This window comes from Macrotis lagotis, chromosome X (assembly GCF_037893015.1).
Source record: "Macrotis lagotis isolate mMagLag1 chromosome X, bilby.v1.9.chrom.fasta, whole genome shotgun sequence".
Classification (NCBI taxonomy): domain Eukaryota; kingdom Metazoa; phylum Chordata; class Mammalia; order Peramelemorphia; family Peramelidae; genus Macrotis; species Macrotis lagotis.
In genome coordinates, this window is record NC_133666.1 from 587,399,100 (window position 1) to 587,414,241 (window position 15,142).

At 37.0% G+C, this 15,142-nt stretch overlaps 1 protein-coding gene across 5 annotated transcripts in view; it reads right to left on the bottom strand.

Moving 5' to 3' along the window:
- Positions 1–14,172, bottom strand: part of TMEM65 (transmembrane protein 65) — an 85,773-nt gene extending 71,601 nt beyond the window's left edge. For 3 of the 5 annotated variants that reach the window (XR_012471651.1, XR_012471650.1, XM_074201652.1), the window contains exons 1-2: positions 13,890–14,172; positions 3,790–3,870 (exon numbers count right to left, since the gene is read on the bottom strand). Coding sequence is in view for 3 of the 5 variants with exons in the window: in XM_074201652.1 (XP_074057753.1) it covers positions 3,790–3,870; positions 13,890–14,172 (364 nt within the window). In the remaining 2 variants the exon portion in view is untranslated. The remainder of the gene's footprint in view (positions 1–3,789; positions 3,871–13,889) is intronic. The other 2 variants (XM_074201654.1, XM_074201653.1) reach the window with 1 other exon arrangement.
- Between the last annotated feature and the right edge of the window lie 970 nt (positions 14,173–15,142).

The following is a 15,142-nucleotide window of genomic DNA, read 5'->3' on the forward strand; positions in this document are numbered from 1 at the left end:
AATAAATGTTTACTGAATTGAACTGGATAGACTGAACAATGTAAATCCAGAAACAACACTGTATAGATATAGTTTAATGAAAATACAAAGTTTTGCTTATTAAGCAAGAAGAATTAAAGTTCAAAACTTCATGATCAATGAATTATTTTCTTTTAAATATTGCTAACATAAGCATGTTTTCTTTTGTTTAAATTATAAAGTAAGGAATCTCAACACCTGATGAAATAAATGTAAGTTTATGCAAAGGCTTTTTTGGAAAAAAATCCAGTTTTGTTATTCATGTATGGCTATATATTGCATAGACTTTGTTACAATTTTGTAAACTGAATAAGATAAAACTGTAATCCTCTTCTGTAAACAAACAGGATACCTACATTCCAATTCCACAGAAATATGAAGTCTGATTCATCACAGAACAATTCAAACCCTTTAATAAGGAGTCATTAGCACTTAGATACAACTCCTACTTCCCACTTAATTTTTATATGCATAAAATTATTTAGCATTATAGTGGTACTAGAAAAAGTATAATAAACTATATGCAAAAATTAAACAGAATTTTTTTTAAAAATCTACTATAGCTTAATGTATCTCTGCTTTTGCAAAGAGACTTTATCTTTTCACTTTTGAAAGATCCTTTTAAAAAAACAAAACCTGTAGAAATTACTTTGTTTTTTAACCTAGGCCTACAAAACTTCTGTTAGCCTACAATCAATCCAAAAAAAAAAATTAAGTAATGTGAGATATTTGGAATATAGAAATAAAAACAAAATATTACATTCCTACATTCTGTCAGGAGAAAGAAAATACACATAAAATGAATAGAAAAGTTATGAATTTTTTTTTTCCTTTTTCAAAGGAGAGACTAGAAGCATAGGAGGGTGAGAAATAAGGCAAGGGTTTCAATTAGGAGGTGACAATTGAACTGGAATTGAAAGGAAGAAATAGGAGATTCTAAAAGATAGAGGTGATTAAGGGAGTAAGTTCAGGCACAGAATAAAAACAACTTGTGTAAAAAGGCACAGACACAAGAAATGGACTGTTATCTCTGAGAAAAATTAGGATAGTTTTGTTGTTGTTTCTGAGTTGTTTCAGGCATGTTCAATTCTTCATGGCTACATTTGGGGTTTTCTTGGCAAAGCTACTTCAGTGTTTTGTCATTTTCTTCTCAAGTTCATTTTTTCAGATGAGGAAACTCAGGCAAAAAGGATTAAGTGACTTGCCCAAAGTCACAAAGATAGTAAGTGTTGGAAGTTAGATCTGAATTCAGGGTAATAAGCTGATTTGATTAGACCATAAAATGTATATTAGAAGCTGGGTTGTAAAAAGTTTAAATGCCAGAATAGTCTGTATATGATCTTAAAAGCAAGTAATAGGGAGTCATTAGAGTTTGCTGAGGAGGCAATGACATGTTGGTGTTGTGTTCAATTCTTTTTCTTTTAGGTTTTTTGCAAGGCAATGGGGTTAAGTGGCTTGCCCAAGACCACACAGCTAGGTAATTATTAAGTGTCTGAGGCAGGATTTGAACTCAGGTACTCCTGACTCTAAGGCTGGTGCCACCTAGCCACCCCTTATTCAATTCTTCATAACCCCATTTGGAGTTTTCTTAGCAAAGATACTGAGTGATTTACTATTTCTATCACCAACTCCTTTTACAGATGATGAAAATGAGGCAAACAGGGTGAAGTGACCTTCCCAGAATCACAGAGCAAGTGTCCAAGTCTACAGTTGAACTAAGGAAGATGAGTCTTCCTGACTCTAGATTCAGCACTCTATACACTGTGTCATCTAGCTACTCACTAATCATACCCATGGATTTTGAGGAATATCATTTTGGTTCCTGTATGTTAAAAGAATTTGGGTGGTTAGAGACTTTAGTTAAGAAAGGATACTGTCAAAGTCTAGGAAATAAGGGTATGAACTAGGGTTATCACAGTGTGAATAGAAAGAAGGGAACAGATGCTAGTGACATTGTAGAAACAGAATTAGTAAATTTTGGCATTCTTAGAAACATGGATGAAAGGGTAAAGAGTTCTGAATCTATAATACTAAAATGGAGATGATACTCTCTGCATAAAAAAGAAAAATTTAGAAGGGAGAGAAATTTGGAATATAATAATGGAATATGTTGGGAGTTGTTGAGTTTTTAGATGCCTTAGATATCCAGTTAAAGTGTGAGATTAAAAGCTCAGGAGAGAGACTAGGTTAGATTGACAAATTTGGAAGACATTTGTATAGAGATGATTTTTGAACCAGTGAGTGTTGATAAGGCTATCAAGGGAAAGTTTAAAGAGAGAAAAGAGGGCTCAAGACAAAGAAGGACATTCATTTTTATGGGTTAGGATTTGAATAATGATCTAGCAAAGAAACTGAAAAGAAATCACACAAGTGGAAGACAAGATAGAATAGTATCACAAGAATACAGGTGTTGAGGATAGTAAACAATGTCAAACAATGTCTTTGTTTTAACAAAGAAGTTAAAAAGGTTGAGGACTAAAATGAGTCCTTAGGCTCAGCAATTAAGAAACCAATGGTAACTTTGAAGACAGCAAGTTCAGTTGAAAAATGAGGTCAGAAGCCTCAAGACTAAGGGCTAAGCGCTAAGTGGGAAAAAAAAGGAACTAAAAGGCAAGAAATATAGACAGCTTTCCTTAGGAGATCCAAGTTGTGAATGGCAACACATTGGTTGACGGCTTGAGGAAATAGCAGGGGAACAAATAAGAAGGGATTTTCCACTTGCTTATTTGATTGTAAGGAACAGGAACAAGCTTAAAGATTCACTGGAGAAGATAATTTTGGAAATAGTCTAGCAGAAGAGAGAAAAGAAAATGATTTGGACATGCTGATAATGGAAAAAAAGGAGAAAATGAAGATTACAAAGGAGGTTTTTTTGATGAAAAGAAAACTCAAAGCAAGTGGCCTCCACTCTCATAGAACAGAATGAAGCTGGTCTTTTGCTAAGCAAACAGGGAGATAGCATTATAAACACTTGAAGAAGAAGGTTTAGAAAGCGAAGAATCAATTAGGAGTAATAAAAAAGACATTTGAAGATATTCATCAGTCCCTATATAAACAGGCTTTCAAGAGATGAGGTATTTATTACAAAAAAAATATTAATTTATTAGGGAAATCAGTGCTTAAGCACAGAAACTATTTCCATTTTAATCTCAATCTTACATGGTCATTCGTTTTTCTTAAGACCCAGCTTTATTTTAAGGTCCTAGGTCCTTTTTAAATTTGCTTCTAAATGTTAATTTCATTTTCTGAATATTTAACACCTTAAACTACTATGAGATTTTTAAATTCAATTTGTTTACTGTGCTAAATTAGCCCTTTTGTTCATGAAATCATACTAGTTATTTTTTTATTATATCTTTGACATAATTCTTTCAGGTTCTATTTTTCCCATTACATTACTAATAGATGAATAAACAATTTCTTTAAGTTACTTTTGTGAATGTTTCTCTTCCTGAATATTTTGCTATTTTAACAGTGCAAATATACCTAATTTTGTAGTTTTGAGTATTTGTTTAAGTAGATTTTTGATTATTGAAACATGCAACAGCAAAAGCTTTTCAATTATCCATAAAATATGTTAGATAATTAAAATGAAAGCTCAATACACACACACTTTAAATATTAAACATCAAAAATTGAAACAAGTCAAAATGCAAACTTTTTCATCATTACCAAAGCATTCTTTTCCAAACAAGTGCAAAGCTCTGTCAGACTTGGGCCTTGCCATATACAAACATTTGTCAAACTTAAATATTAAAAGATTTACTATACCAAAACTATTAGGGGATTCAGTTGATGTCGCCTGCTTCACTCGTTGCATAAGGGCAATCTCAGGTTTGGGAAATCTCGATGCTAAAAATATTTTCATAGCAAATATTTTTAATCTGTCACATAATAAAATTTACCTTTACTCTAAGCTGTCATTTGTTAGCAGCAAAATAACAAATATAATATACCAAATATACTTAGAAAAATAAATACTATCTTTTTAAGAATATAGTACTCATGTTTTTGTTTATATGTTTTCATATTTGGGAAAAGGCAAAAAAAGAAAATGATTTTTTTTCTCCTTTAAACAAAGATAGGCTTCATCTAAACTCAGTTCAGCAAAACAAAATAACTGACAAATGGCAGCTATCAAAAAGAGACAACATCCCTCAGGATGCTCAAGAACTGAATTCTGCAAAATTATTAAATTAGCACTAATGATATGAGGATTCATCAGGGATATAAACCACTACTTCAGCCATCCTCTTAGGTGATCTAGGTCATGGCATAGATAGACAGTTTAGATACAACAAGTCCTCATGGATATCAAAGATTAAGAAAGCATAAGAAACCAACAAATATAGCTATAATATGCAATATTACATGATAAATGCCCTAAAAGTTAAAAGGGGAAAAAAGGTACTAATGAAGTCTTATGAACTAATTCAATAGACCAGTCATCCAAATATGCATCATAGTCTATAGAGACAATAGATATTTGTGATCCATTTATATTTGGGGGGGGGTTGGGGGGGGACTCAGGAGACCTAGACTCATTATCAAAATTAATACTGTTTTGGGCTTAATGGAATCAGAAAAATGTTATCTGCAAACAGAACCATAGTAGACATAACCATTTTTTCAGCACATGACTTGCATTTGAATTCTGTACACAACATCCTCTACAATTGCTATGATAACTTTTGTATATCATGTTAATCAGAGATTCTTAACTTTTCTGTGTCTTTGGATCCCTTCAGCAATCTGGTAAAATCTTTGCATCCCTTCTCAGAATAAGTTTTTAAATGCATAAAATAAAATACATAGGATGACAAAGGAAACCAAGTAGAGTGAAATAAAATTGTCAAAAAAAAAATTTGAGTATGTTCAAAGACCCTAGGTTAAGAACCCATGTTAAAAATGATCAGGAAGTTGGTGAATGGATCACTGACCTTACATATGAAGAGATTCCTTGTTTTGAGGAAGACTTGAAGACTGCATATTTTTAATGAGTTAAGTTAAATTTAAAAAATCAAAACACAACAAAGCAGAACTGTCTAAAGCTATACTTTTCAGGTAACTATGCAACTGAAAGAGTATAGATTCCTGTCCAATCATTTGAGAAAGACAACCTTTTTTTTCCCTTCCCATAACTTCACTGAGGTCAATTTCTTTTAAAGATTTCATTAGGCTGGGAAATTAGTGCATATGACTTATTACCTATATATATCCTCTATCACCTTTCCTGAATAATACCATTCTCAATTGTTTTTCTATTTCTTTATTTCATTAAAATAAATAAACAAGATATCAATATCTCTATATGAGGGGTAGCTAGGTGGATAGAGCATCAGATCTGGAGTTAGGAAGACCTGAATTCAAATATGCTCTTGGACGCAGATATAAACCACATCTCCAAAAATCTCCATAGGGCTTAAAAGTGAGTTAGAAAAACAGTACAATTATGCTTATCTGCTTCAAAGGCACTTGGACAAGTAGATGATATAGAAGAGGATAGTGTTGGACTTGAACTAAAAAAAAGACCTGAATACAAATGTTGAAAGTATTTAGATACTTACTGGCTGTGTGACCCTGAGCATGTCACTTTCCCTCTCAACCTCAGTTTCTACTTCTGCAAAATGGGAATAATGAGTACCACCTTACCAGGCTTTTAAGAGAACCAAATGAGATTATATATGTAAAGAACATTTATTGTAAGGAACTACATAAATGCTAACTATTATTATTATCATCATCATTATTATTATTATCATCATTATTCAGAATTATCAAATTGTTTCAAAAATAAATGTGACAGACAGAAGGCAGCTAGGTGGCGTAGTGGATAAAGCACAGGCCCTGGAGTCAGGAGTACCTGGGTTCAAATTCAGTCTCAGACACTTAATAATTACCTAGCTGTGTGGCCTTGGGCAAGCCACTTAAAGCCGTTTGCCTTGCAAAAACCTAAAAAAATTAAAAAATTAAAAAAAATAAATTGCTATGCTAGATTTCTCCTATTGGGAAATATTTTCTAACCAGAGTTAAATGAGGCTATGTCCATTTGTACTAAGGTTTCTGAACAAGTAATTTTAAAATAAACAAGAACTCATTATATATATCTTATGTATGAGTTTAAATTTTTACTAAAAGTATTACTCTGATGCCTCATCCATTGGGCAGAAGAGAGGCTGGGCTCTTAAAGGTTCTTATGCCAACGAAGCACAAGCTCAATGATCACAGCAAATGTTAGGGACTCCATTAACCTGTAATAGTCACATATGCATTTCTTGTTTTTATGTTTAAATCTCTGTTTCTAAAGAACTAGTTTCTTCTATCTCTTGTACCACTTTATCTTCTTGGAGATAAGGATCCTGCACACCAATGCCCCACCCTCAATCTCTATACCAAAGATATTCTTCACAAAGAGAGAGAACTCACAGTCAATCTGGAAACAAATTTACTGGTGTCCATACCCTGTCAATTCTTGTTTAAGATGATCTATGGCATGGTACATGGTATTTATCTTTCTTAGGAAGTGTCAAAGCTCTGTTAATTAGTAATAGAATAATTTGATTTAAGTAATCACATAGCTGAGCAGAATAAACAAGGAAAGATATCTAACTTTCCTCATTGTCCTCATTGAGACAGTCTATCCCTCTCTCCAAATGCCCAGAATCTGACAAAATGGAGATAACATGGGGTGCTAATCAGTTCAAAACTGCCTCCAAGGAGATTGATTGATCAACTATCATAAATAATCTAGACAACTAGATGCTTTTCTTTTGGATACTATAAAGGCTATAAAGAAGGGTAGAGAAAAAGAGAGAATTGACTAGTTCAGTGCTTGGGCAATGCCTTGTATATCACCATGAATACTTGTTTTCTCTGGAATTGGCAACATATCCTAAAGCACTGGAAGGTAAGGTCTCAGGTAAATTATGTTAAATAACGGGATTACCAACTAAGGGCTAGCCCTTCATCGCTACTGATTCCGGTCTTATCTTATATCTTATTCAATAAACATCTCTAGTCTTAAAACTGTCTTTTTTCTGTAGCTATTTTAGCACCTTATAATTCAAACCAGAGTTCTATTCAGCTTGCTAGTCAGACCAATATATAACATCAAACAAGACAGAAAAGCTTTTGAGTAGATAACTGGTATGCCTGCTGTCCAAGAAATATCAAGCAAATTCTGGGCTCATTATAAAGTTGCTTTTAGAGTATTAATTTCTCAGTCACGATTAACACTCAAAGACAATTCACTGAGTTAAAAAGAATTTACAATCTATGTAAAAAGAGTAGCCATGCCAATAAAATTATAAATTCCTAGAATATTGAAGTATATTAATGAGAAAAACAAAGTATAATGGGCTACTTTGGGAGGCAGTGAAATCTAAGCAAAAGCTAAATCATAAGTAATATAAAGATTCTTAGTCAGTTGTGACTAAGACTCAATGATTTCAAAAGTTCCCTTTGAAACTTTAAGATTCTGTGAAGTTATCTGTTGACACTTTATAACCCTATGTAATTATATGTATTCTCTTTAGCTAAGAAGTTTTGTCATCAAAGAATAATACAAACCAAATATTCATAAAGAGGAAAAAAAGAGGAAACATTCATAGGAGACACATAATTCTATTCAAGGAACAATATTACATTTATGACCTCATGACTCAGCAAAATGTTCTTAGTTTGTGCAAAATAAGAAAGATTCATCAGCCTAAATGGATTGATTTGTTTTTTAAAATCCATTTTTAAAAACTGAAGTTTTGTTAAGCAGTCATTCAAGTGAAATAATTTTTTAAGACTGAAGTTGTTTTATAACATTAAATAACTCTGTTTTGCTCAAATGTATCAGACATTTCAGAGAATCAAAGATGGAAGAAATCTTTGAGTTCAGCTGGAGTTAGATAAATCTGTTCCAGATCAAGAATCTCCTTTACATTAATCCCAGTGCTCCAGTTCTTGAAGGCTTCTGAAGTCATTACCTCCTAAAAAAATCATTTCACTTTTGGAAGTTGATTGCTAGGAAGTTTTTCTTTGTATCAGGCTAAAATCTGTCACTTTTTTCTCCAGGTTCTTTCACCTAAAGACAAGAAAATTGATAAAGGCAAGCAAACAAAAAAAAAAATGAATACAAAAGCACAGCATGGTATTTAAAGAATAGAGTCAACACTAAAGCCCAGAATGTACTATAGTCAACAAGGAAAACTGACCCAAACTGAAGACTAAGAATAGAATCAAAGAAAGGATAGGGTCACTGTTTGGGATGAATGGGACAGGGCCCAGCAATCTTTTCAGTGACCCAAATTCACCATTGAGCTGAAGTAAAAACTTCTTCTTGCCTTTCCATTACTCCTTATAGAGGGTGATTTAACCCTTTCTACAGAAGTGATAGATGATAGTGAGGACAAGTACTTTATGGTTTATAAGGGAAGTTATTTTTATAAATGGTAAATAGTATCTAATAAACCTATCAAGATAGGATAATTGAAAGGACAAGTTAAGGCTACAAATGAATCAGCAAATAGAATTGTGTTCTGCTCTAGGACCTTTCCCCTTCAGTAACAACAAGCCCTTCAACAGAGAAAATGCCAGAAAAAGCCATTGTGATGTCTAAACTTCCCTCTAGCCTCCAACCTCCCACAAAGCACCACTGGCTTTCCTTCAGTTTTGTAATACATGGGTTCCTAACCTCCACCTTTTTCTTTAAGAAGCAGCTTAAGCCAGTGGATTGAGCACAGGCCCTGGAATCAGGAGTACCTGAATTCAAATCTGGCTTCAAACACTTAATAATTGCCTAGCTGAGTGACCTTGAGCAAGTCACTTAACCCCATTGCCTTAAATATTTTTTTTAAAAAAGAAGCAGTTTAAGCAATGTCATCTTATGCATGAAGTGAAACTTTTCCAGATTCTCACCCCAACCCCAAAAGCTACTGTCCAGCCTCCCTTATATTCACCTTGAATACTACCTTGTATTCAACTACTTGTATTAACCTTGAGTGCTTTTGTCTGTGTGTGTGTGTGTGTGTGTGTGTGTGTGTGTGTGTCTCTGCTTGCCCTTCTCCATTAGAATGAAAGTTTCCTGCAAATGGAAACTGTTTCTTTCTTTGTACTTTTATCTCCAGGACCTAGCCTAGTCTTTGAACCATAACTGACAATTAAATGTCCCTGTTGATTAACTAAAAGTATTTCTAGTATATAAGCTTTAGCTTAACCTCTTCCTCCTAGTTCCAGACATAATATGAGTCCCTTGAGAGGAGGGACTGTCATTTTTTCCATTAACATATTTAGTCCTTAGCTAGGTACATATGTGACTGGTATCAAGGAAAAGTTTTGTTTGACCTCTGTCTCCTAGTTCCAGATACAATATGAGTCCTTTGAGAGAAGGAACTATTTTTTTCCATTAACATATTTAGCCCTTAGCTGAGTACCTATATGACTGGCATCAAGGAAAATGCTGATGTTGGTAGTATTAAGAGACTACAGAGTTTGACTTTAAAGGCCCAAAGAGACATTCCTGTTACCTGGTCACTTGGGATCTGGGAAGGCCATGTAAACAGAATAAATCATAGAAAAAAGGATTTTAGGTGATAGAGATTCAGGGAATCAATGGCAGTTTCTGAGAAAGCAGGCAACTTCCTTGGTAGAACCATACTCTTTCCTATTCTTCAATATACAATAGTAGAAAGTAAGGAATATTGTGGTCTATGATACAAAAAGAACTCAGGGACTGAGGGAAAATGTAGACTTAGGGTCGAATCCTAGTCTTTCACTTACTGGCAAGGGGCTAGACATAATTTGGGAATGCAATTTAACTTTTAGGTCTCAGGCACCTATGTATCTCATAAAGGTTTTGTGAGGATAAAAGCGTGAATGTGAAAGCACTTGAAGAAAATATCCAATGGAAATAAGTTTGATAATGCTTACATCTAGATCTCTCCCCAATATTTGCAACCTATCACTCAAGAAACTGTCAGAACTCACTTTTTCTGTTACCTGTAATCTCTTTGTAAGGTACCAGTTGTCTACATCTCTATTTAAGGACTAAAATATTTAAGAAAGGGAAAATTAAAAAAACCAATGCCAAACACATCCATTCATCTTTGCAGAAGTTCTTTATAGAAAAGATACTACAATGATATTCGTATTGGCTCAACAAACTCATAAATAAAACCATTAATGAACAATTTATAGATTGAATCTGTGTAACATATTAGAATTTTTCATTTATTGCAAAAAGTTGCAAATGAACAGTCAATTAATAATTATGTATACACATCTACTATGTAAACAGGAACTGTTACATAGGGATACAAAGAAAAGTAAAAGAGTCCCTGCTCTCAAGGAGCTCACAAACTAATAGGGATAGAACATGCAAACAGCTTTATACAAGCAAGTATGCAACAGACCATGAAAGCTGACTCTTGATAAAATTTACATAAACAGCTGAAGAAACAATTCTAGTTAGCCGTATGAATATATTCAGCAGTTTTAATACTACAAGATCCAAATGCTGTTCCAAAAAATTGACTGCACCATCAAAACATCAAACTGACAAAAAAACAGAGCCAGCAACATAGCTCAAAAAAGATAGAGTTTATTTCTGGCTGAAATGGGTCAATTTAGTAACTAAACTCCCAAGACTTAGATTAGGAAAATGTCCAAGTGAACAAGGAAGCAATAGATTACATTGTAACAACTCTCATTTAACTTTGTAACTAACAACTTGTACTAAGAGATCTTCAAGAAAAAGGTTGGATGTCTAATGTCAAGGATGCTTGTATTCGGGCAAAGATCGGACTAGATGTCTTCTGTGGCTGCGATAGCATAATTTTCTTCTAAAACTATATTGGTGCCAGGAAGACTAATAAAAAACAAAAGTGAAGCCAAAACAGATTTTCAGAACATTACCTTTTAGATCTCAAGAGAACAGGAAGTAGTAACAAAAAGAAAGATAAAAATCATTTTCAAATCATCCTGATAACTTCTTGGTCACCCTCTATACTTCCTAAGGCTTTTTTCATACCTCAGTATTTTATTTGCCCTGATTTTAGAGCACTGATTCTAATTTGGCACCTTGCCAGAAGTCTATAATTTAGCATGGAATATGATCACAAGGTTTATGTTTATGTAGGAGAAATTAGTGCCCAATATCTTTATCTCATTAAAGAATTCTAGGATTGGTTTTTTTTTTACATTTCCTGATAATTTTTCACTTTGATCTTCAAGTATTAAGCTAATTTAAGTGAAAATTTTGGGAGGAATGTTTGCTCTTAAGAGATTTTCTCTTTACTACAAATTATCACTTATATACAATTCCTTTCTTTTCTACTAAAAGTAACACCTATTTACAAAATAAAACATTAAAACCAACTGCTATCAACAAATACTTGAGATCTTCAAGGAAAAGGCTGGATGACATCCTTAACATATCATAACATTCATGAGATTACAAATAATGGGGAATCTCCTAGAATAGAAAATATATGTTAAATAGTTTCATGTAAATTTGGGGTAATTAAATCAATTCTCAAATTTTAGACTATCTGTCATGATGTGTAAAAAATTTGAACTATATAAAAAATACAAAATACAAAAAATTTACTTTATTTACAAAAAAAATTGATTGTTTTATCTCAAGAGGATACCTAATACATAGATGAAATGAATAAGAAGAAACACTCAAATTTCCCCAGAAGACCATATAGTCAAGCTTGACAGAAATGATTTCTATTTTTCTGTAATGCTGCCTCATCAATTCTACTATACCTCATTTACTCGTAAAAGTCTCCTTTTCGAGGACACTGAGAATTTCTAACCTCATGAAGTGCCCATCCCAAAACATGAACCTATTTTGTTAGCGGCTAGGCATACAATATTGAATATGTTTAAGGGTAATTTATACATTAAGAACTGATATCAGTCTTTCAGTGTTCTGATTAAGGCCATAGTAAAAGAAAAACAGAACATTAATTTGGCAATTTGGGATGAGCTAGACATATTTTAAATATAAACCTCAAGAAGAGTTAGGGAATATGATAATATGCTATACCAAGTTCCAAATTTGGATCAGAATACAACAAAGTATTGAACACCAACTAGACTGAATATAATTTAATCCTTAACATTTCGGATGGCACTTATATATAATTTACTGTTTCAATGATTACTATAAACATCTGCAAAGTTTTAGTTGCTCGGAGTCTTCACAAGTCTACTATATTTCATTGCCTAACATACTATATTTCCTATATTCCTACCAATATTGTTCCATAAGTCTAATATTGATCACTAATTTTAGTACGACTCCATAAAATGGCATTCATTTTTGTCAAATAAAATAGGTATTAACTCAACACTTTACTCTGAAAGTCCGAGGCCCTTTGTGCAAAAGAACTACATTTACTATGAATGGATAAACTGTGTATAATTTTCAGTCCTAGTGAAGCAAACATTTATTGAACACCACTATGAGTAATGTGCCATAGAGGAAGATAATAGTTTGTGTCCTTTCATTCAAAAGTTTAAGTTTCCCTACTAACTCTTAATACAGAAATAAACTTTTCAGCTGTGCAGAAAGTGTTTTTCAAGAGCTGTCATATAATCATGTCCAAAGATCAAAACTGGCTTAATTTCCAAAACCAAATCTCTATTTAGATACACAAAGAATAAGTGTTTTAGAGTGTCCTTGTATAAGTCAGATGACTTTATGAAGGAAATTCAGAAAAAATAGCATTGCACAATGTGACCCTAAGTATTAGGATTTATAGTAAACGTTTGCTGTGCTGGGCTCGGTCTGGGTGTCTCTAAGTAATATGCAAATACCAGATACACACAAGTACACAATTAAATGGTCTCACATAGCATAAGGTTGCTCTAAATGTTTAATAATTTAAATTTAGGGTGTCATCCATAATGCAAAGCTGGTAAATGTAAACAGTATCTGGGATCCCGGGCTACTTTAAATTCCTGCACTAAAAATGCAGAGGAAAAAGCACAACCGTGCATTCCTGGAGAAGTAGCACAGACAAACCATATAAAAATAGTTTCACGTCACCTGGTTAAGGATGACAACATTTTGCAAATAAACAGGGTCATACTTTGCAATGCTTTCAGCAGAGAATTCCCATTCCAAACCAATGTGTCCTCCAAGTGTGAACTATTTAAATTAAAAAATTTCCTGTCTTTACAAGGAAAAAAGAGATTTGTTTTCGTTCATATCAATACTTAATATTCTTGGATTAACATTTGCTTCTCTCCTGTTTGAATAACATTTTTAAAAACTGACTCATCTCAGTTTCTTCTTCACCTCTGCTGTCTTATCACTGTTATTATTTGTTTCCTGCATTTTATTCTAAGTTCAAAATCAAATAAAAGCTGCATACTGCCAGCCAAGATAGAGAAAATATGAACCCGAGTCACAAATTTGGGTCATTTATTTTAATTTCCTGACTTTTTCTAGGCACTAGTGCTAACTCTATACTAACTGTACCGGATGAAACTTGTATTTTTCGGCTTTTTTCCCCTTTCTGGAAAACTGGCTCTTCCAAGGTGCTGAAGAGCCAAGCTCACAGGGGCTACCTTGTATCCGTCCAGAGGAGGCCTTTCCTCGGGCCACTCAGATGGTCCCAAGTTAGGTTTTAGGAACACAAGAGGCTAAGTCTGTGCCCCATTTTGGGGGAAGGCGGTGGCATCATCGATGTGTGGGCGCTTGGCCCTTACAGGGAAGACGGAGTCGCCACGCCCTGCACCGAGAAGGGGGTTTGGGGGGCCGCGCCCCGGGCCGGCGCGTCCGGCGGTCACGCCCCTCGCAGCCTGGCAGGGTTCTCGCCTATCTCACCGGCCGGGGGCAGGGCAGGGCAGGGCAGGGCAGCGCTTACCTTGCGCTATGGCTATGGACTCGAAGCGGTGCAGCTCCTTGAGCAGGCAGCTCCTCTCGGTGGAGTGCAGGCTGTAGATGAAGTCGCGCGCTCCCTGCGCCGTGTTCAGGGACTCGATGGGCTCGCGCTTGGGGTGGGTGCCCAGCCCGCGGGAGGGCGGCGGCGCGGCCCAGGCTGCGGCCAGGGCGGGGGGCGGCCGCGGGGCCCGCGGGCGGCAGGCGGGCAGGGGCCGCAGGCTGGGCGCAGTCCGGCTCCTCAGCAGGGGCAGCAGCAGCCGGGACATGCTGGGCACGGGCCGGGGCGCGGGGCCGGGCCGAGGCGGGGAGGGAGGCGCGGGGAGGGACCGGGAGCCGGGCTCAGCCCGCCCCCGCCCCGATGCCCTCCTGCCGGGCGGCCGGGGCGCCGGGCACCATGCACTCCCGGACCGCGGGCGGGCGGCGCTCCTCCTGCGGGCACAACTTTCTGGGCGGGCGCGCGGGCGGGCGGGCGCGCGGCCGCGTGTCCGTGTGTCCGAGTGTCTGTGTGTGCTTGCCCGGCCCGGGATGAGTCAGCCGCGCCCCGCCCCGCGCCCCGCCCCCGGCCCCGGCCCCGCCCCCCGCCGCGCCCCGCCCCGCCCCCCGCCGCTCCGCTGACGCTTCCACGTCTTCCAGCGGCCGCGCCGCCGCCCTCCGAGGCAGGGGGAGGGGGCGGCCGAGGAGCAGGCGCCACTGCGCACGCTCCGGGCCTCCGCTCCCCGGGGTCTAGCGGGCTCCCGCCCGGGCCTCGCCCACCCCGGGGTGACCGTGACCGTGGCCTTGCCCGCAGCCTAGGCCGGCCCGGCGGATCTCACCCCTCCCAGCCACCCGGGGGCCGCGCCTGCTCCCCACCCCACCCTGTCTTGGGGGCGGAATGTTGGGGAGCAGGAATGCTCGTTCAGCTCCCCAGAGCCTCGCTTGGCCCTATAGACGGCCGCCCTAGAACGGGCCAGCCATCCAATTCTTACTTTTTCTTCCTACGACTGGTGATTGTTTGTCTCCTTTATGATTCTGATTCTCCAAAACTAAGGAAATGGGGAAATGCATATTTTCTATACTTCCCCGAAGGTTGTTCCTAGGTCAGAGGGCCGCGCGAGCCTCCAAGCTCCGCAGTTCAGAACCATTCATTCCCCCTGAAATCGCACTGTGGAAGATAGATCGCTTTGAGTTAACAGATAGACGCAGCCCTGGGAGGCTTAAGACTGAACTTTAATGTGAATTAGTTTCTTCAGAAGATTC